This window comes from Medicago sativa, chromosome 2, assembly GCF_051527215.1.
Source record: "Medicago sativa cultivar Bolivia chromosome 2, Bolivia_mono, whole genome shotgun sequence".
Taxonomy (NCBI): Eukaryota; Viridiplantae; Streptophyta; class Magnoliopsida; order Fabales; family Fabaceae; genus Medicago; species Medicago sativa.
Window position 1 is genome coordinate 8,644,539 of NC_140750.1, and position 22,520 is coordinate 8,667,058.

Here is a 22,520-nt window from a genome sequence, read left to right on the forward strand (position 1 = left end):
GAGAGAGAGAGAGAGAGGATCTGTTGACTCCAGGTGTCAACAGATTCGTTGACACCAAATCTTAACCATCTATTTTATTTGATCAAAGGCTCATAATAGTTTCTAAACTAACTCATCATTTTGATGCAATGCGACACACTAATGGTAAAATTAGCAATTTATACATGATATATAATCTTATTTTGACAAACCAATACCATTGTGCAAACCCAATTGGGTTCACATCCAGATAAATTAATCTAAAAACAATGTTGTTTGAGTGTTTGCATTAGTAAAACTTAAAATGGGATGCATTTGAAGCCGATATGAAGTCATTAACATAAATTGTACAAATTTCTTCCGAATATGAAGTCAAACGCATCCCTAATAACTTTTCATTTTGGAGTGAAAATATATATTTTTGATAAAATAATTTTTATAAAAATCCTAAACAAACAATTATAAATGACAAAAGTGATCCAGAAGTCCTATCTCAACTGATAAAATGCCGAAATTGTTAGGCCGGATGCTATGACCGGGGTTCGAACCTCGGTACCTCCACTTATGTGTGTGAGTTTATAATGACTTTGTCATTTCGTTTATCTACCAAAAAAAACAAAAATGACAAAAGTGATTTTTTTAATAAAAAAATAGATTTTTTTCAAAAATAATATATATATATATATATATATATATATATATTTATATTTATATAATTGATTATCTTATATCTATGTACAAGTAAACATTGAACAAAAAAGTAAACATTGAATATTAATAATCATTCGAGTAAATATCAATGGAAAGATTAGTCAGACTCATTAGTTTGAATTTAAACCATTCATCAAATAATATACGATATGGATACGGGTGCGGGTACGATAAGATACGGGTACGCAGATACGCGAATTTTTCAAAATTTAAGATACGATACAACTAAGATACGTTAACAAAAAATTTATACTAAAACTTATATGTATGTAAAATAATAAAAAAAATAAACATTGATTAAAAGAACTAAACACAAATTTTATCTAATGTTGATTAACCGAATCACCTCTCTCTTGTTACCTTCATCCCCAAGAAGTATAATTTTAAGCGGTTCATCGAGAAACAATTATAGTGATGCATATCTAAAATTGAATTATATACATCTCTACTGAATGTTTACAACATTGTCTCACTTTTTTACTCTTCATCTTTTTCTAGGATACGTATCTGTGAAGTATCTTATAAGTATTCTTGTGTACATGCGGAGTATCATATAAGTATCCGTTAAAATATTTTTTAAAAATTTAAATAATTAACTTCAATACTTTGTGGGTGCATATCCGCGAGTATCCGTAGAGTATTATATCCAATACATATCCGATACAGGTACGTTTCCGTTTTGGATTATCCGGACTTCATAGATATTGAAATAGTTTCTCACTTTTCCAATTTTTATCCACTACCTCACATTAATCTCAATCAAAATTAAAATGGTATACACTTCTATAAAAGCTTTCCTACAATGGTACCAATGCCAATACTATATGACATAGATTAGACATGATAAATAAATAGCTGTCAGTTTCAATTTAAAGTAAGAGAGGTGATACATGAACATCCCCATGAATATATGCTTTCCAATTTGAACTTGCTGCAGTTGATTAGAAATTTAAAATTTGCTATACATAACAAAGTACTAAATACATAAGCAAGCAATACAATTGTCTTTATTATTATAGTTGAGAGTTTTTGAATTTATTCATCCTTAATCTTTACAATTTGAACTTGCTGCAGTTGATTAGAAATTTAAAATTTGCTATATATAACAAAGTACTAAATACATAAACAGTTCTCAAACCGTGCACGCAATACAATTGTCTTTATTATTATAGTTGAGAGTTTTTGAATTTATTCATCCTTAATCTTTAGCTCCACTACGAGTAATAATAGGCGCACTTAGATTTGTAACTTTTTTTTTTGTTGCCTTTTTTTAACGGAAGGGGCTTAGATGTGATCATGTGAGTACAATTAATGATAATGTGCGATTTGGTAACATTCCTTAATTATTATGGTTAAAAGGTACGAAGATACCTCCACTTTATGTGTGTGAGTTTATGATGCCTTTGCCATCTCGTCTATCTACCAAAAAAACAAAATCTACATTTGTTTGTTCCCGAAAAATAAAATTCTACATTTTTAGGATGGAGTCCCCAAAACAAACTCTTCTAGATTGAATATGTTTGGAAAAATTATAATGTTATAGACTTTATAGTTTTTCATTTATTTTGCATTTAATTTTCATAAATTGAATACCTTTCAATTTTTTTTGTTCATAAATTGAATATATGGTAAATTAATAAATTCATAGTGTAAATTTTTAGGCTGTCAATCAATTACAATCGTCTGATCATTAATTTTTTTTGACCATCTTTGTTTTGCTAATTAAAATTGTCAAAAGAAGAATGCCACTTTGTTATGCTAATTTTTAAAATATCTATGCAAGGGTGATTTCTTTTTTTTTTTTTACATTCGTGTATCAAATTAAACTTTACGTGTATAAATGAATCTTGATTCTTGATATGAAAATGATTGAGTCAATATTTGAATAAATACTCTTGTTCATTGCATTCAACTTCCCACTTTACATTAACTCGCAACATTTCACATTGGTTAGACAGTGATATGGCACATAACACTGAGGTTGATGAACATGAAAGAGATAACAAAGCCAACCAGAAAGTTTCATTCTACAAACTTTTCACTTTTGCTGATAGCCTTGATGTGACATTGATGATCATTGGTACCATCTCTGCCGTCGCTAATGGTATGACACAGCCTATCATGACTCTCATTCTTGGCAAAATCATCAACACCTTTGGCTCAACAGATCCTCACCACATAGTCAAAGAAGTTTCTAAGGTGTTTTTTTGTTCCCTTTTAACTATTTGTATTATAGATATTGATATATTTTTATAATGATTTCTTACAAGTTCATTCATTGTTAATACAAATTGTGATTGCATAAACTAATGCCCTCCAAATTTCAGGTTTCATTATTGTTCATTTACCTGGCTGCTGGATCTGGAATAGTATCATTCCTACGTAAGGCACATCATTCTCCTCTCTTCTCTTGCTTCTTTATTTTATTTTTTTACTCCATGGTTCTATATTGCGGTCGTCATGCTTAATTTTAATCATAAAGGTTTGAGATTTTTTTACAATCACATCGCAACCGCAACTGTGGTCATATCGAACACATTTGCTAGCAATATTAAGGTTTACAGTAAAACCACAGTACAACGATCACAATTTAATAAATGCAACATTGTCGCGATATTTTATTTTGGTCAAGTAGCTTAGTGACTAGAAATTTACCCCTTAAGGCGAAGCAGTGGGGAATCTAGGGTTAGAACCGAACTGAGCTATGCTCACGGTGACAACATTCTCAAAATATTAATAATTAAGGGTAATTTTGTTCCATGCTGCAGAGGTATCATGTTGGATGGTGACAGGAGAAAGACAGTCTGCAAGGATTCGTAGTTTGTACTTGAAAACCATATTAAAGCAGGATATTGCATTCTTTGACACTGAAACAAATACAGGAGAAGTAATTGGTAGAATGTCTGGTGACACAATTCTCATTCAAGATGCCATGGGAGAAAAGGTATATATATTCCTATGTTAGTATACAATTACCGCCATTAATTCATATATAATGTGTAATGATTTTGCTAATAAATGAAAACATATTATAATGATATGTAGGTTGGGAAGTTTATTCAACTTGCTGCAACATTTTTTGGTGGCTTTGCGGTTGCCTTCGTAAAAGGATGGAGACTAGCTGTAGTTTTGCTTGCATGTATACCTTGTGTTGTCATTGTTGGTGGATTCATGTCTATGTTGATGGCCAAAATGTCGTCTCGTGGACAAGCTGCTTATGCAGAAGCAGGAAATGTTGCTGATCAAACAGTAGGAGCCATCAGAACAGTAAGACACAGACACCCAATGATTAATTAATTTGTATTTAAGTTTTAATCACTGTCTCTGACTTCAGTTTTTTTACTTCTGAAAATTGACAAGGTTGCATCTTTTACCGGTGAGAAAAAAGCAATTGAAAATTACAATAGAAAGTTAAAAGTTGCTTATACTACAACAGTTCAACAAGGAATTGCCTCAGGGTTAGGAATGGGGACACTGTCTTTGATTGTCTTTAGCACTTATGGACTGGCCATGTGGTATGGTTCCAAATTAGTCCTTGAGAAAGGATATACTGGTGGAACTGTCATGGTTGTTATCATAGCTCTCATGACTGGTGGAATGTAAGTGTGACATTGGTATTTGATTGAACAAATTGTATTGACATATCATTTTTTAGGCATAACAATTTTGTGTACCTTTGATGAGAATATATAATTTCATTCTTTTATAGGTCATTGGGTCAGACATCACCATGCTTAGATGCATTTGCTGCAGGCCAAGCAGCAGCATATAAAATGTTTGAGACGATTAAAAGAAAGCCTAAAATTGATGCATATGACACAAGTGGTGTTGTCTTGAAAGACATAAAGGGAGATATTGAACTTAAAGATGTTTATTTCAGTTACCCTGCAAGGCCAGATGTGCAGATCTTTGCTGGATTCTCACTGTTTGTTCCAAATGGAACAACTACTGCTTTGGTGGGTCAGAGTGGAAGTGGAAAGTCCACTGTAATCAGTTTATTGGAAAGATTCTATGACCCTGATGCTGGAGAAGTACTTATAGATGGTGTGAATTTGAAGAACTTGCAACTTAAATGGATAAGAGAACAAATTGGTCTGGTTAGTCAAGAACCTATATTGTTTACCACTACCATCAGAGAGAACATAGCATATGGGAAAGAAGGTGCAACTGATGAAGAGATAACAACAGCCATAAAACTAGCAAATGCCAAGAAATTCATTGACAAACTGCCTCAGGTGTGTATTAATACTGCAATATGTTATTCAAGTGAATCTTATTTTACGCTTGTAATTTTGATTAAGTTTAATTGAAGTTAGGAGGATTGTACAGTGGATCACCTTGATCGGTGGTCCTCAGTAGACCAGTAACTGAAAATATCCTAAAACTAATGACGACTGACGCCACTCTCTAAAAGTAGAATCTCGCGGTCCTTTTTGTCCTCACGGTTAAGACAACGACCTGATCAATGACAATTTGATAAAAACAAGGGAAAACAAATGTGTTGTGCACTCATGTTTTCTCTTGTATTTTTTAAATTGACATCAATTGGATTATTGTCTCAGATGTTACAAAAAGATGGACTATATTCTTCTACTTTTGGGGATCGACGTCGGTCATGTTTGGAGTTTTAGACAATTTTAAAGTATCAGTCCATCGCAGACCACCTATAAAAGTGGCCTGCTGTAGAACTTTTCTTGAAGTTAAGAATACTGTGGTTCTTTTTTTCAGGGTCTTGACACTATGGCAGGGCAAAATGGGACTCAACTTTCTGGTGGACAAAAGCAAAGAATTGCAATTGCTAGGGCAATATTGAAGAACCCAAGAATCCTTCTTCTTGATGAAGCAACAAGTGCATTGGATGCTGAGTCTGAACGTGTTGTTCAAGAAGCATTGGAAAAAGTTATGACACAAAGAACTACCGTAGTTGTTGCACATCGTTTAACAACTATAAGAAATGCTGACCTAATTGCAGTGGTTCATCAGGGAAAAATCGTGGAAAAAGGTTATATATGAACTTACATTTTCTCTTTACGTTATGATTAACGGGGATACATTGTCGATGTTAATTAGTTTTACATTGACATAAATGAAAACTTATCATATTGCCATCTAAGCCTAAATTTCTATCACATTTTAAAAATACCTTTAAAAAACTGGATTCTCATTGAACGTCAATGTAAAATTAGTTTACACCGAAAAAACATATAGTTTTTGATATATTGACTAAATGTTATTATTAAGTCATTTCAAAATTCTGCACAAATTGATTTTTGTAACAACACCTTGGAAAGTGTATTCACTTTTGCATGCTTCCATTTAGGAGCACATGATGAGTTAATCAAGGATGTCGATGGTGCATATTCTCAGCTCATTCGTCTACAAGAAGGAGAAAAAGAAAACCAAAAGTCTGAAGCAGATAATTCAAGTCACATTTTAAATAGCCAGATGTCTAGATCTTCTAACCGGAGAATTTCCTTTGTGAAATCAATGAGCCAAAGATCATCGGGGAGACACTCCCAATCAAATATATTTCCCCTTCCTCATGAAAGTGGTGTACAAACAGAAGAACCAAATATTGAAGAAGGTCAACTTGATAATAAAAAGAAACACAAAAACGTTTCAATAAGACGTTTGGCCTACCTGAACAAACCTGAGGTTCCTGTCTTACTTCTTGGATCTATTGCTGCAATAGTGAACGGTGCAGTGTTCCCTGTATTTGGCCTAGTGTTTTCATCAGCCATTACTATGTTTTATGAACCTCCAAAACAACAAAGGAAAGATGCTAGGCTCTGGTCACTTCTATATGTGGGTCTAGGTTTGGTAACTCTAGTGATTTTACCACTGCAGAATTACTTCTTCGGGATTGCAGGTGGAAAACTTGTAGAAAGAATCCGTTCATTGACATTTGCAAAAGTTGTGCACCAAGAAATAAGTTGGTTTGACGACCCTGCAAATTCAAGGTATGTTTAAAATGTTTTTTTGCTTCAAGATAAAATAAAGATATAATACTTTTGAGTAATCAAACTGAAAGAAATGAATCATCTTACAGTGGTGCAGTAGGTGCAAGGTTATCCACCGACGCTTCAACTGTGAAAAGTCTTGTTGGTGACACATTGGCCCTCATAGTGCAAAACATATCAACAATCACAGCTGGTCTAATTCTGGCATTCACTTCTAATTGGATTCTGGCTTTTATAGTTTTGGCTGTTTCACCAGTGGTACTTATACAAGGAATTATTCAGATGCAATTTCTTAAAGGATTCAGTGGAGACGCCAAGGTTTGCATTACTTTTTGTTTTGTTCATTAAATTAGGGGATTATAAATAGTGGAAATCATGAGATTAATTTCTTTCTTTCTTTTATCTATGTAGGTGATGTATGAAGAGGCAAGTCAGGTGGCAAATGATGCTGTTGGTAGCATAAGAACTGTTGCATCATTTAATGCAGAATCAAAGGTGATGGATATGTACCAGAAGAAATGTTCAGGGCCAGAAAAACAAGGTGTTCGTTCAGGGCTTGTGAGTGGTGCAGGATTTGGTTTCTCTTTTGTCGCTCTATATTGCATGAGTGCTTTTTGTTTCTACATAGGATCTGTCCTAGTGCAACACGGGAAAGCAACTTTTCAAGAGGTTTTCAAGGTACAACAGTTACTCAATCAACTTAAGATTCTCAAGATTTACTTGATTCCTTTTTGTCATTCTCATGAGAGATTTTATGCAGGTTTTCTTTAGTTTAACTATAACAGCAGTAGGCATTTCACAGTCTAGTACCTTGGCACCAGACACTAATAAGGCCAAAGATTCCGCAGCTTCAATATTTGAAATTCTAGACAGTAACCCTACTATTGACTCAAGTAGCAATGAAGGTGTCACATTGGAAACAGTCACAGGCGATATTGAACTTCAACATGTCAGCTTCAATTACCCAACAAGGCCTCACATTCAAATTTTCAAAGATTTATGTCTATACATCCCTGCCGGAAAGGTAATCATTACTTTAGCGATGTCATAATCAATGAGTTGAGAAAAATATTTCTCATTTGAGAACATGTGAGATAATTGTTGATAAATTTTTATGTAGACTGTTGCTTTGGTTGGAGAAAGTGGTAGTGGAAAATCAACAGTTATAAGTCTCTTAGAGAGATTTTATAATCCTGATTCTGGACATGTATTTCTAGATGGAGTGGATATAAAAACTTTCAGACTAAGCTGGTTGAGACAACAAATGGGTTTGGTTGGTCAAGAGCCTATTCTTTTCAACGAAAGCATTCGTGCCAACATAGCTTATGGCAAAGAAGGAGGTGCTACAGAGGATGAGATTATTGCAGCAGCTAAAGCAGCCAATGCACACAACTTCATAAGTTCTCTTCCAAATGGTTATGACACCTCTGTCGGGGAAAGAGGCACACAGCTATCAGGAGGACAGAAGCAGCGTATTGCTATTGCAAGAGCCATGCTGAAAAACCCCAAAATACTTTTGCTTGATGAGGCGACAAGTGCACTTGATGCTGAGTCAGAGCGTATAGTTCAAGAGGCTCTAGATAGAGTGAGTGTGAACAGAACTACTGTGGTGGTAGCTCACCGTCTTACAACAATTCGAGGGGCTGATACTATAGCAGTGATTAAAAATGGGGTGGTGGCTGAAAAGGGAAGACATGAAGTGTTGATGAAGATTACTGATGGTGTTTATGCTTCGTTAGTAGCTCTTCATTCAAGTGCATCATAATGAAGATTACTGATGGTGTTTATGCTTATTAATAGCTCTTCATTCAAGTGCATCATAAGAAATTTCATATCATCTTGCCTACTCCTCTAACATCTTCAAAGTTCTTCTAGATCACAAGAATAAGATCTAAAGTCTCAGCATCAATATCATATGTTATTTCAAAATCCTCCCTATCATTTTTGTTGTTTATTACTATGACCATTTATTTGTATTACTATGTTCAAGAAAATTCTGCTGTGTGTGAATTACATTTTATTAAGCCATGTTTAATTTAGGATGTGTTCAATATATTATCCTTTCTGTCAACATTTCTTCCTACTTAATAAAATTCTTGAATCAATCTGATATAACCTAAAATGCATCTTTATGCTAGGACTACATTTAGTGGCCTAGCTAGCAGTAAATATCAATGTCACAGAACGGCGCCTTGTGTCCCAAGATATTTCTCACAATATAGATTTAATGAATATTGAATCTGCTCTAGCTTTAAGCAATGCAAGTCAAGATTTCTTACCTCATCAGCAACCACTGCAGCATAGAAATAGTTCTTAAAAAAAATTTATTCTTAAATTTGCATAAATTAGAACAATTTTCCAGAATTACTGGTTTACATAATCACAAGGCATGAATGAGTTAAATTCATTTTGGTTGCATAAATTGATTCATTTAGTGGCGACCCCATTTGATTGGGGGAAATGGAATTTGGGATGAGACAATGGTGTTCTACGTTTGACAGTGATTTGGATCCACCATGAAGATGATCCATTTTGGACACAAAATTGATACATTGCATATTTGGTTTAGCGGACACAAAAATTGATTTTAAATGAATTAATTTTATCTAAAAAACGAAAGTAAATTTTTATAAAAATTTGTTTATTCAATTTATTAGATATTGAGGTATTTATCTTTTTTATGAATAAATTTGAAAATCTTAAGAATGCACCGAAACACTCGTTTGTTAACATTTTCCTTAACTAAGTACCCATGCACATTTGTTAATAGTTTCCTTATTTAAAAGTCAATGATAAATCAGAGGTTCAAAAATAAAAACTCGTGACTCTTCTTATATTTACAACTCATGACATGATTGATACTTTTGTTATAATATTTTTAATTGAGAACTATTTAAGTAGATGAGGAATTGATTTAAACCGATCATATATATTACAAAGTCATTTCAAATATTTGATCCTTATGCTATAATATTTTTAACAATGTTCAATTTTTTTTTTTTTTAAATAAGAATAGCTATTTCAAATATTTTCTCATAACAATTATTTTTTAGAGATATTTTTTATTTTATTTTTTAAAAAATATGTAATTTTTAATTATTTAAACCTTTAACCATGAGTATTTGTTAGTGGATGCCTAAATTTCTCATTTAACTTATAACAAATGAAACAAAATGTGAGATATTTTTCAATTCATACCAACACTAATTCTAAGAAACACGTGTTTATTCTTTACAACTTTCATCCAAATTCACTAATATTTCAACAATTAGAAATTACTAGCATGTGTTGTTAGCTTCTAAAGCATTAAGTTCAACCTTCATTGCAATGAATATGAAATAGACATTACGAGTTAAGGAAATTACAATGTGTGTTAATATTTAGGATTTTTTTTTTCTTTGAAGCAAAATGTGGTAATTTTATGAAGTAATGTATTTTAGAGGATAACTCAAATTCTTTAATGTAGAATTTTAGATAATAAATTTGGAGAACTTTTATAAAGTATTTCTTGTATGCATACATTGTTGTTATACTTCTATCTTAAGTAACACTAAAAATAAAAATTATTAATATGTGCTTACATGTTTGGTTACTTTCATAGAAAAAAGTATTGAAAAGAATGGACTTCATTAACTAGGTACTAACAAAGTGTGACTAACAAAGTATTAAAAAGAAAACCAGTGATGGTGAGTCGATGACATTGCAACCCCTAACAAAGTGTGACTTATTATAAAAGAATGTACTATATATCTTTATATCTTTAAATGTACAAAGCAATAAGCAATATACACTTGCTTTGTCATCTCTAGTAATTATTATTCCTTTTTAATTATCATGTTCCTTCTCTAACTCTGCTTCCACATTTTTTTTTAAACAACATATTATTAAAAGCTATACCACATAATTTTGTTGAAAACAATACATTGTTAGCATAATTCAAAAGACTTTGGTGTACTAAAAAAGTCATACTTATTTTTAAATTTTAAATACGACATGACAAAATTACCTTGTAATAAAATCATACTTATTTTTAAAAATTAATTATTAAAATTAATTTGTATTTTTTAATTCAATATCATACTATCTCTCTCTTAATTAATAAGTAATGGAGTATTGTACTATATTGTTTCGTTTTTAGTCAAATAGTACATCTGATTTATTTGGAACCACATTTAGTGGTGATAATGCCACACTTTATTGCTTCAGCATGAGTCATCACTATGGACTTTCCACCCATTTACTTTAGTCATGAACTTTAGTATTCATCATATTCTTCTCAAACACATTTGATGACAATGATGGTTACGTACTACATAATCTTCTAATTTCAAAATAAATAAAAAATCTATGATTCAGGGACTATATAAACGATTCTGCCATTGCATTTCAAAGTAGATTCCTCAAACATTTTATCTATCATTTTATCTTCCAAGTTCCAACAACATCATCATGTTCCAAATAGTTCTCATCGTTACCATCATCTTATCATCACCATCATCATTATCATCCATCAACATATCATCCCCAATAACATCATCATCATCATCATCATCGCCACCATCATCATTCCTCAACCTAACCAAAATTCTCTACTCCTCTCACACTTTCTTTAAAGCGGCCTCGGAGTTTCATTCTCACGTCATTGACCGTGAGATTGATACTCGTGAGCGAATTACTATATTTGTTCCTGATGACAAAGCATTCGCAGATGCATCTGTTTCCAAAAGATACAACTCACTTAGTGACGATAACAAGTATTTTGTTCTCAAGTGTCATATGTTGAGCGGATATTTGCCTCCCGCTGTCCTTCGCAAAATTGCCAATGATACGCATTTGCAAGATACGGTGGCAACCGAAATCATGGGCCAGGCTACATATAGGATAAACATCACTGTGATGGTTAACGGCTCCGTGGCCATCAGCAACAACATTGTCCGAGCTCTTGTTACTCGGACTTTGTATGACCACTCTCCAGTTGCTATCTACGCCGTCTCCAAGGTGTTGATGCCGAAAGAGCTTCCTGCGCCCATCACTTCTAATGTCACTCCCCCCCGAAAGAGCTCCGTTTACTGCTTTAAATTTTCTGTTGTTTTACTTCTTCTTGTACTTTGGATGTAGTTGTAGTAGTTCAAGTAATTATTCCGTAGGAAGGAAAGAAACATATGTAACCAAGAACCGTTGAATATAAATATAAAATTAGTTTTCAATGTCTGAATATTTTTATAGTGTTTGTATTTTGCTTTCAACTACTAGCATTAATGTTACTTAAGATAAGACTGGAAATATTAGTCTGACATGCTGATAAAGTTTTATTTTTAATGAAGAGTTTGCTAAATTAGCCGGGTCACTGATTGGAAAATCGAGTCACAACGATCTTGGTTTTCTGATGCTAGTGGTAATACTAATGGGGTTGTATAACTCTGGATTGTCGATTGGTGTTGACTAACCAGTCACTAGGTTAACGGATGATTTCCAAAAGCAACAACTTGTTGCCCTCAGTTAGCAATCACAGGCTTATACTGATCTGATCTGGTTAATGAGGATGGAACTGGAAAGATTTTACAATTGATGATGATCTTATTACAACTCCTTAATTGCCTTGAACTTGGAAGGATTTTGATCTTATCCGAATCTAGTTGTTGAGATCTTATAAAGGAAGGTTAACTAATCAATTGGTTTAACAGTTTCAAAATTCAAGTACATGGAAAATCTAAGTGTTTTACTGAAATTGGAACTGTGTTAGGTTATTGGTTCTAGGACACGGTCTGACGATGTGGGTTAGCAAATTAACAGGACGAGCGAGAACTTAAACAGAAATTACTCATAACCCTTGACGAGTAATTGAACTTATACTGGTCTGAGTTGGTCATCAACCATGTAACTCAAAGGCTAAAGACATTTGGTATAAATCCTTAAGAATAACCATGTAACTCTATAATATCAGTTTGACTTCCTGATATCGAGGAATTAGGAAGGTTTGCATCTCAAGGAATTCTTACATTAACGAACATAACTGATGGGTCTCAAGGCACTGGAAAAATTTCTGTCCTTATCAAAATTAGACAGGCTCGGGAGAGCGTATTGTTCATAACATTTCTAAGACTTGCTGATTACGAATCAAGCATCGCTCAATTTGATGAATTTGGCTGAGTGAGGGTTCATATGGATGGATAGGTAATGGAACTTGGAAGATTCAGCTTCTACCAAGTCCAAACTCATACTTCGTAATCTTTTTTCTGTTGGCAATTCTCTCGAGTTGGGACAAACTTGGTTCTCATTCGGAATGTAATTGACAACTCTCACTGGAATGCTTAACTGACTCGGATGGGTTATTGGCTGTGAGGTCTGTCTATATGAAATGTTTGGTGACATACTGAGACTAGTGCCAAACTGGGTTACTTATTTCTGAACAAAATGATGACAACACTTAATAGATCGATCTAGGTGACTGATATCATTTAGAAGTGGGTTCTAATCGTTACTCTAAACAAGGCTTGGCTTCTACTGATCTGGTATGAGTATTTGTTACGAATTGAGAGGCTAAAATTATTTCGATGAGGGCATTTAGTAATGACATCCTAACTGAATAATACAACAGGTTGACATCAGAAAAATACTGGAATATGTGGTCTAGTTCGACTTCCCTGTTAGGGTAGTTGCTTGGTCAAACGACGATGAATTTCTTAGTTGTAATGAAGATCAGACAAATTAGGAAGAGTTTTGGTTTACTAGCTACTGTTTGGTCTTACTCGGTCCAACATGTTTTTGATAAAGGTTCGTAAGAGTAGGGGGTTACTTTTAGGTTCTGGAAAGTTCACACGACACATACGTGCTAATTGGTTACTATTTGTGTATTACATGAACAAGGGGAAGATTGATGGTGGAGTTTTAAGAAGTAATTTATTTTTGAGGATAACTCAAATTCTTTAATGTAAAATTTTGGATAATAAATTTGGAGAATTTTTATAAAGTATTTCTTGTATGAATAGATTGTTGTTATACTTCTATCTTTAATTACACTGTCACGTTCATAGAAGAAAGTATTGAAAAGAATGTATCTTCATTAACGAGGTACTTATGAATTGTTTTCTGAAACTCCTTGAAAATATTTGTTATCTAATCATTTTATAAGCATCATTTTCATGAACTTTTATATATGAACTTTGTATGTAATGGTTGCATTGGTCTAGCACAGCTAATACTAATAATGATTGAATTTTGATTAACAGGCAATAATAATTACTTTCAACCTTTTGCTATTAGGATTTAGGAGTTGCTTGTAGCTATGATCAATGACAAGCTCTGTAAAGATTAAAATGCTATCCAATTCCAAATTTGATGTCATATTTGCCAATTGAATTTGAATGTCTCCTATAAATGAATAAAGGACTATCAATTAATGATTCAAATTTTCTAAATATTAATTAAAATGCTGAAATCAATATCTTTCTGACAATTAAATTTGAATAACCAATATCTCTAAGAAGCTATGAGTGATAGACTAATCAACAAAACCAATAAACCAGTTTACCACTTCCCAAAACTTCTTAGCATGCAATCTGCCTCAAACAATAAATGCTCACCCTTAGAATGCACTTTCTCGGATGTAGAAGATCAGAGGAACCGAGTTACTGGAAGTAGAAAATAAAAATATCTTATGATGCACTTGAATGAAGAGCTACTAATGAAGCATAAACACCATCAGTAATCCACATCAACTCATCATGTCTTCCCTTTTCAGCCACCGCCCCATTTTTAATTACCGCTATAGTATCAGCCCCTCGAATTGTTGTAAGACGGTGAGCCACCACCACAGTAGTTCTGTTCACACTCACTCTATCTAGAGCCTCTTGAACTATACGCTCCGACTCAGCATCAATTGCACTTGTTGCCTCATCAAGCAAAAGTATTTTGGGGTTTTTTAGCATGGCTCTTGCAATAGCAATGCGCTGCTTCTGTCCTCCGGACAGCTGTGTGCCTCTTTCTCCAACAGAGGTGTCATATCCATCTGGAAGAGAACTCATGAAGCTGTGTGCATTTGTTGCGTTAGCTGCTGCAATGATCCCATCCTCCGTAGCACCTCCTTCTTTGCCATAAGCTATGTTGGAACGAATGCTTTCGTTGAAAAGAATAAGCTCTTGACCAACCAAACCCATCTGTTGTCTCAACCAGCTTAGTCTGAAAGTTTTGATATCCAAACTCCATCTAATAATATACGTCCAGAATTAGGGTCATAAAATCTCTCTAAGAGGCTGATAACTGTTGATATTCCACTACCACAGTTTCCAACCAAGGCAATAGTCTGCAAATACACATATCATCAATTTAAATACATTACATGTTTTCAATAAACTGATTTGGTCAACCGAAAGATTACCTTTGCAGATGGGATGCTTAGGCTTAAATCTGTGAAAATTTGGATGTTGGGCCTTGTTGGGTAATTAAAGTTGACACGTTGAAGTTCAATATCATCAACTGCTGTTTCATGTGTTACACCCACATTTCTGCTGGAATCTATATCAGGTTTGCTATCAATAATTTCAAATATTGAAGCTGCAGAATCTTTGGCCTTGTTAGTGTCTGGTGCCAACGTAGTCGTCTGGGAAACACCGATTGCCGTCATTGTTAGAGCAAAGAAAACCTGCATAAATTATCTTGTAAGAACCAGATCAAAAGAAAAATAAATAAAATATAAAGCATGCTAAGTTGATTGAGTGATTGTACCCTGAAAACTTCTGTAAAAGTTGCTTTGCCGTGTTGCACTAGAACAGATCCTATGTAGAAAGTGAAAGCATTTGTGCAATATAGAGCTAAAAAGAGTAGCCAAATCCTATACTACTAACAAGCCCCAAGCGAACACCTTGTTTCGCTGGACCTAAACAGTTTTTACTATACATGTCCATCACCTTTGATTCTGCACAGAATGATGCAACAGTTCTGATGCTATTGACGGCATCATTTGCCACCTGACTTGCCTCTTCATACATAACCTACATAGACAAAAGGAAAAAGATTCTCCTGATTCCCACAATGTATAATTTCCACAATGTACTTGATAAAACTGCAAGTAATACTAACCTTGGCATCGGCACTGAATCCTTTAAGAAACTTCATCTGAACGATTCCTTGCATAAGAATCATAGGTGACACAACCAAAACTATAAAAGCAAGAATCTAGTTAGCAGTGAATGCTGTAACTAGACCAGCTGTGACCATTGATATGTTCTGAACGATTAGGGCCATTGTGTCACCAACAAGACTTTTCACAGTTGAAGCGTCGATTGATAATGTTGCACCAACTGCACCACTGTAAGATGATTCATTTCTTTCAGTTTCATGAGTAGAAGGAAATAATACATCATAATTCTTTCATTATTTTGTCTTGAAGTAAAATACATTTTGAATAACATACCTTGAATGTGAAGGATCATCAAACCATCTAATTTCTTGGTGGACAATCTTTTCAAATGTCAATGTACGAATTCTTTCAATAAGTTTGCCACCAGCAATTCCAAAGAAGAAATTTTGCAATGGTAAAATCACTATAGTAACCAAACCCAAACCGACGAATAGAAGTGACCAGAACCTGGACTCTTTCCTCTGCTGTTCTGGAGGTTTATAAAACATACTAATGACTGCTGAAAACAAGAAGTCAAATATAGGGAACACAACACCATTTACTATTGCAGCCATGGTTCCAAGCAGTATGACAGGAATCTCCGGCTTGTTCAACTTGGCCAAACGCCAGATAGATACTTCGGGTTTTTTCTTGTTATCGAGTTGACCTTGTTCAATATCTGCTTCTACTATTTCTCCAGACAAGCCTCGAAGCATCCACAATGGTAGTTCCCTAACAAGGACTCCCTAAATGGACCCCACGTGACACATCATTTATTTATAATTTTTAATAAAAGTACCTATTAAGGACTCAATGACTCCAATAGCAATACATTAATAAGGACTCCAATGAAAAGTACTTAAATATGTCCCACTATCTTTACATATTAAACAACAATAATTTATCTATTACTCATTTTTACAAGTGGGACCAAGTAGTACACATTTTATTACTTCTTTATGCAAGTGGGACCAAGTAGTACACATTTTATTACTTTTTTAAACGTGGAACCCGTTAGTTACCCAGGAGAGAGAGAGTCCTTATATAGTTGCCCGTTCCTTAACGGGGACTCAATTTTTCTTCCTCCAATGGAGGGTCCTTAACGGGGAGTGGTCCTTGTTAAGTAAGGACCCCCCATTGGAGATGCTCTAAGAGTCTGTTTGTTTGAAGAGAAAGAAGGAAGAGAAGAGAGAAATTGAGAAGAAATTGTAGTTTTCTCTTGTTTGGTATGGAGAGAAATAGGGAAGAGAGATTACAAAATGATGGGACCCACTACTTTTTGCTTTCTCTTCATAGCAGCGATGAAAGGGGAGAGAAGTGTGTTATTATTTGTTGTTCCAATTCACTCTTGTTTCCAAATATTATATTTCATTATGGTTGATGAATGGTTCTAATAAAATTGAACATTGTCTGACGAGCTGAAGGCATCCATGGACGGTGACGAAAAATAGATGTTAAACGCAAAGGCAACCATGCTTGCTATTTTGAATCATCATAGGAGAAAAATAAGACATGGGATGTAGATAATTAGGTTTTTATTAATCAAATCAAATTCTGTAAAAAAACAAGGCTTTTTAATCAAATAAAACATATATACATGTGGAGATGGGAACATAAATGAATGATTAGTGCCCCCTAAAAAAATGAATGATTAGGTAATTAGATGATGAATTGGTGTAGACGGTGGGAGTGTGATAATTCACTCCTGGTGCATGATTTTATATATATATATATATATATATATATATATATATATATATATATATATATATATATTATGTAAAATTAATTGTTTAAATTAAAATTGAAAATTAAAATAACTAATTTCAATATCATTTTAAATAAAATAAAAGCATACATTACAAATAGTTTAGATTAATCAAACTAATTATTAAATTACTCTTAATAGAATTTTACCAAAATTCAAGGGTATTTTGGTACTTTTGTAAATAATCAATACTTCTCTCTTCTCTATTTCTCTTATCTATCTCTTATACCAAACAACACATCAAATCTACTCTATTTCTCACATCTTTCTCTCTTTTCACACTTTCTTACCTATTTCTCTCTTCACAACTTCTCTTCTAAACCAAACACACCCTAAGTGACTGGGTCTTAAATCAATGTCAACCATACATTGAGGTTTTGACATTGTAAAAATAATTAAAATAATCAAGTAACCTAATGGGTAGAAATTTCACCTTAAGGTGGATAAGTGAGATGATCAGGGTTCGAACCCCGGTCCCTATCAACTCAACTAAGCTCACAAGACAAAAATATTCTTTTTTTAATTATATATTTTCATTTTACCATTATAATTTATTTATTTTGGTTAAAAGTAAATAACGTATTTTTTTTTTGGATGACTAATAAATAATTAAAATATATACTACCTATTATTAGTTTTTTTTTTGAGAGAATACTACCTATTATTAGTTATTACCATGTCATTATTTTTTATACATTTTTTTAGTTAATGCATTACGTTTTTATTATAGGGATTATGTATTAAATATAAACGTTAATTTTGTTGACCTTAAATAAATGTTATTGACCCAAAAGTTAATACTTTTATTGACTGTATTAAGTATAAACGTTAATTTTGTTGACCTTAAATAAATGTTATTGACCCAAATTTAATACTTTTACTATTTTCCATAATTTAAAACATAATGCATTTACGTGGCTTGACTATAAATATCCTATTGTAAGAATTTAATTGTCAGCCTATCAAAAAAAAAAAAAAAATGGCAACCCACATCAATCTTCTCTTTATTACCATTGCAATGGTATGTCTTGCTTCAGGGACGTTTACCGGTAACAAATTGGTTTCTTAACTAAATTTTGTTTTGTTTTCAAATAAATTAAATGTCTTGCAATTGTAGATTTTGTTAGTGGTGTTTTAAATATCTATTTTATTTTTTATTTTTTGAGTTTTAGAAACATTTATATAATAGGCTTGAAATGATAATTTCAGATCCAGGAGTCCTAGTATGCTTCAACGCGAAGTATTGTCCAAGTCAATCATATCAATGCGCCCTTCAGTGTATTAAACGGGGCAACCAACATGGTGGCGATTGTTATAATGGCATGCAATTATGCTGTTGTAAAGAGAACGTTTGAGAGATTTATATTTTCATAAAAATAAGTTGAAAACTCAACATTGTAACTTCAATTAAAAATAATACTATTATGTTTATAATGAAATATTATATTATTATTATTATTATTATTATTATTATTATTATTAGTGTCCAGACGAAGATTGTCCGTTCTTTTTGTTTTGTTGTTGCACTTACGTGTTTTCGTCACTCCCGTTTCCATCTGTCCGCCTTTTCTATTCTGCTTACGTGTGTAAACAATTATTTTCGACTTCTCATACATCTCTTTTTTAAGAATAGTTGGTTTTTGGAAAATAACAAATTATCTCACATGGAGACGTTGAACACAATGTGAAAATCACTTAACTGACAAAATGAGGATCATAACTTCTAATAGGGATATGGCTGGATGGCCATTAACGTCTCAAAAGATTAATTTGTTTTGAGTTCATAATAGCATCAGAAATAGAGAAAAGTTGGAAGTAATTTACTAAGCAATTTTTATAATCTACATCTTACTTTTAGTGTTTGTATTTTGCTTTCAACTATTAGCATTAATGACTAATGCTGGGAAGGGTTCCTCTAATTGGCTTAATATATATGCAGGGAGAAAACCAGAGGAGATTTGATGTAACGAATAAGTTGTAGTCTTTTAAAACCATCGTATGTCGGTTAATAATGACCCGACTTAATGCGTTTTTCTTAACTTGGCTCAAAATCTGACTTAACGTATGATCCGTGAGAGGAACTCCGATTAACTTTTCACTCCACCGACCTCTTGCTATGATTAAATCTCCTTTTATTGCTTCCGGCGATAACTTTATTACTCATCTAACTTCATTAGGTCAGTATTTGGCCTGGTTTCCCAAAGGATCTAGTACTGTCAGAGGCTATCATTTTGTGCTGAACAAAAGGTGATGGATATTATCTCTGTAGTGAAAAATGGAGTGATTGCTGAGAAGGGTAGACATGCATGATTTATTGATGCTTCATTGGTTGCACTTCACATTAGTGCATCATAGATTTATATTTATTAGAGAAAAATAACACACAGGATTGCAGATCAAATCAGGATTAGGAGGCATATAAGTAAGATGTCAAGTGTTGTTAGCTTATAAAGCATTAAGTTCAACCTTCATTGCAATGAATTTGACATAGACGGATTAACCCTAAAATAGTGAAATGTGCTTTCGCATACTAAAATCACCCTATTGCAATTAAAGACACCAGGAAGTTCACCAAATTGGAATATAAGCACAGAAGATATAATTAAAAATAAATAAATATAATTGCAAGTAATATAATATTTTTCAAACCAATTGCATGTATCAAATATCCCTATAGGGAAGTTCATCTACTTCACCTAACTAAGAAAATTAGTTACTCATAAGCATAATTATGACAAAAGAGTTAGAGAATTACACATACGAAATAACCTCTTAAAGCGCTAAGAAAACTACTTCCAATGGTGGGAGATTGCCTTCCCTGAGAGCTCCTTGCTCCCTCCTTCTTCCGGATTTGCTCCTTCTTGAATTGATGTGAATTATGGTGGTGAAGGGCTCTATTTATAGATTTTTTGGGCTTTGGATCTCTCATGCCACCGTGCCACGATGGTGAAACGATGCTTCACAATTTTCCATCATGGGACGATATGTCCCATCGTGGCATGATGCAAGCTATAAGATTTGCTTCAAATTAATTCTTCTAACATGGCACGATGCAGTTGAGCTAATTTTCTTCAATTTTTGCTCCTATTGTGTAATTTCTTCAACTCTTGCTTCTTCATCAAGTGACTTAATTACCTTAGGCCTTAAATGACTAAGTTGTGGATTTAAGCTGCTGTATAAGTGATTGACAGGGCTGATTATACATGTTGGAACTGTTGTGTTAAAGTTTGGATCGAAATTGATATGACAAAAGTTCTAAGTTGTTAGTTAAGTCGTTTGCATAAGAGCTTAAGTTGGAATTTAAGTTGTTTCAGGTATTATTTTGTGAAGACCAGCTTAGGAGAGATATGTTGAATGGGTATATGAGTAATGGAAAAATGATAAGCTGTTTTACTAATGGTAAAAGTGCTTAAATAGTCAAACGGTGAACTTCCTGTGCAGGGACTAAAATGGAACTTTTTGTGTATGTTGGTTGATGAAGTAAGAGTATGTCACAAGTGATTTGAGTCGTTTCGGAAAGGGTGAGACCTATAAGCCAAGACATAAGCTTTTTTGGAAAGTGATTATGGAGTTTTGTAGAAAGCAGAAGCTGCAAATTGTGGATAAGCTGCTTGCAATTTCTAGGACTGATGCACAGTGAGTTACTTTAGATAGAAGCCCCACCTTGGGTAGTTTAATTTTCCATAAAACTACATTAATTTATTTATTTTAGCTTATTAAATTATGTTAGTTTCTTGTGACAATATAAGTTTATCAGGTATGGGAAATTATTTACGACCTTTTAAGAATGACATATGACAACGATATGCCTAGAACATGAATAGGTTAGCATCAGAATTAATTTCAGGATAAAAACGAAATTATTACGTCTTTATTATCAAATTCAGAAATATTATCATCATAAGAAATCAGTTAAATTATGACTCTCTAACTCCCCGTTAGTAGTGGAGTTGAGATTATTTCATATTTATAAGAATCGGTTCAGTTTATAATTTTTAAAACATATTTAAGTCGTCGCTTTCGCTATCCCCCCAGTTGGATACGAAAGGTTCCCACCAGTTGGAACGGGCACTATCTGCAAGGATGACCCCATGACGACAAGACGAGTCCGGTATCCCCGTCAGTTGGGTTCTCGCCAGTTGGAATTATTACCGGTTAGCAGTGGAATAAATTCCGGGGTTACTCCACCTGGGTTTATTCCGTAAAATCAACTCAGATAATATTGTTTGTTCAACGCTAACATTCTAATATAATATGACAAACATTACGATTATAATTATGATTATGATTTCAACATTAGTATTAGGATTATATCAGTATTTCAGACATTGATCCTAGTTATCCCCCGATCGCTCAGTTATGCATCAAAATATTGTATAAACCCGAAATTGGTTGAGTTTAGAAACAGATTGCGATCCTAGGTTCCCCGAGATTGCCTACAGTCTAGGACATCCTATCTCACCCCAATCCCTTTTATTTATTTCAGATCAACAGATTGTACGTGACAAAGGAGGCAATGCAGGAGGCTGGATGATATATCTTCATATGCTCGTGCCGTACTAGTCTGGGTTATTCCTATGATGCCATAAATGTATTTAGCAGATGTACGATTCCTGCAATGATGTATATATTTATTCAGTTGAAAATTTTTATTATTGTAATTTTAATGTATCCACTACCAAGTTTAACGCACATGCTAAATATCCATGGTACGTTTAGTATGGGTGTTACAAATTTGTTAGCGGACTAAGCGCTAAATTTGCAGCGATAACAACCATTTAGATATTTGGCATATTTAAATGATGAAATTTGATTGAAAGTGTAAATAAAATTCAATAGGGCAATGTAAAAATTAAATAAAAATTCAATAGGGCAAAGGATGAAGAAAATAAACCAAAAGTTGATGAAAAAGTTCCTTTCTACAAACTGTTCAATTTTGCTGACAAACTTGACGTGATTTTGATGATCATTGGTTTCATATGTG

At 33.4% G+C, this 22,520-nt stretch overlaps 1 protein-coding gene, 2 long non-coding RNA genes and 1 pseudogene across 4 annotated transcripts; 3 read left to right on the forward strand and 1 right to left on the reverse strand.

The window, feature by feature from the left end:
• The first annotated feature begins 2,505 nt into the window (after positions 1–2,505).
• On the forward strand, positions 2,506–8,721 carry LOC146944235 (ABC transporter B family member 9-like). The gene is made up of 12 exons (XM_085742641.1): positions 2,506–2,889; positions 3,018–3,072; positions 3,459–3,634; positions 3,736–3,957; positions 4,051–4,289; positions 4,400–4,925; positions 5,419–5,692; positions 6,011–6,650; positions 6,740–6,968; positions 7,062–7,328; positions 7,411–7,674; positions 7,771–8,721. Exons 1-12 carry the CDS (start codon positions 2,653–2,655, stop codon positions 8,413–8,415), a joined length of 3,774 nt encoding a protein of 1,257 aa, XP_085598767.1. The 5' UTR covers positions 2,506–2,652; the 3' UTR covers positions 8,416–8,721.
• A 6,081-nt stretch (positions 8,722–14,802) lies between these two features.
• On the reverse strand, positions 14,803–16,484 carry LOC146944236 (ABC transporter B family member 11 pseudogene; annotated as a pseudogene). The gene is made up of 4 exons (XR_015028032.1): positions 16,063–16,484; positions 15,729–15,957; positions 15,028–15,640; positions 14,803–14,952 (listed from the first exon to the last, which is right to left on the reverse strand). The product of XR_015028032.1 is annotated as an ABC transporter B family member 11 pseudogene (transcript).
• Positions 16,485–18,394: 1,910 nt separating this feature from the next.
• On the forward strand, positions 18,395–18,975 carry LOC146944237 (uncharacterized). Its single transcript, XR_015025883.1, has 2 exons — positions 18,395–18,585; positions 18,746–18,975. It is a non-coding gene; the product is annotated as an uncharacterized LOC146944237 (long non-coding RNA).
• Positions 18,976–19,878: 903 nt separating this feature from the next.
• LOC146944238 (uncharacterized) lies at positions 19,879–22,321 on the forward strand. Its single transcript, XR_015025884.1, has 2 exons — positions 19,879–21,172; positions 22,023–22,321. It is a non-coding gene; the product is annotated as an uncharacterized LOC146944238 (long non-coding RNA).
• Positions 22,322–22,520: the final 199 nt, after the last annotated feature.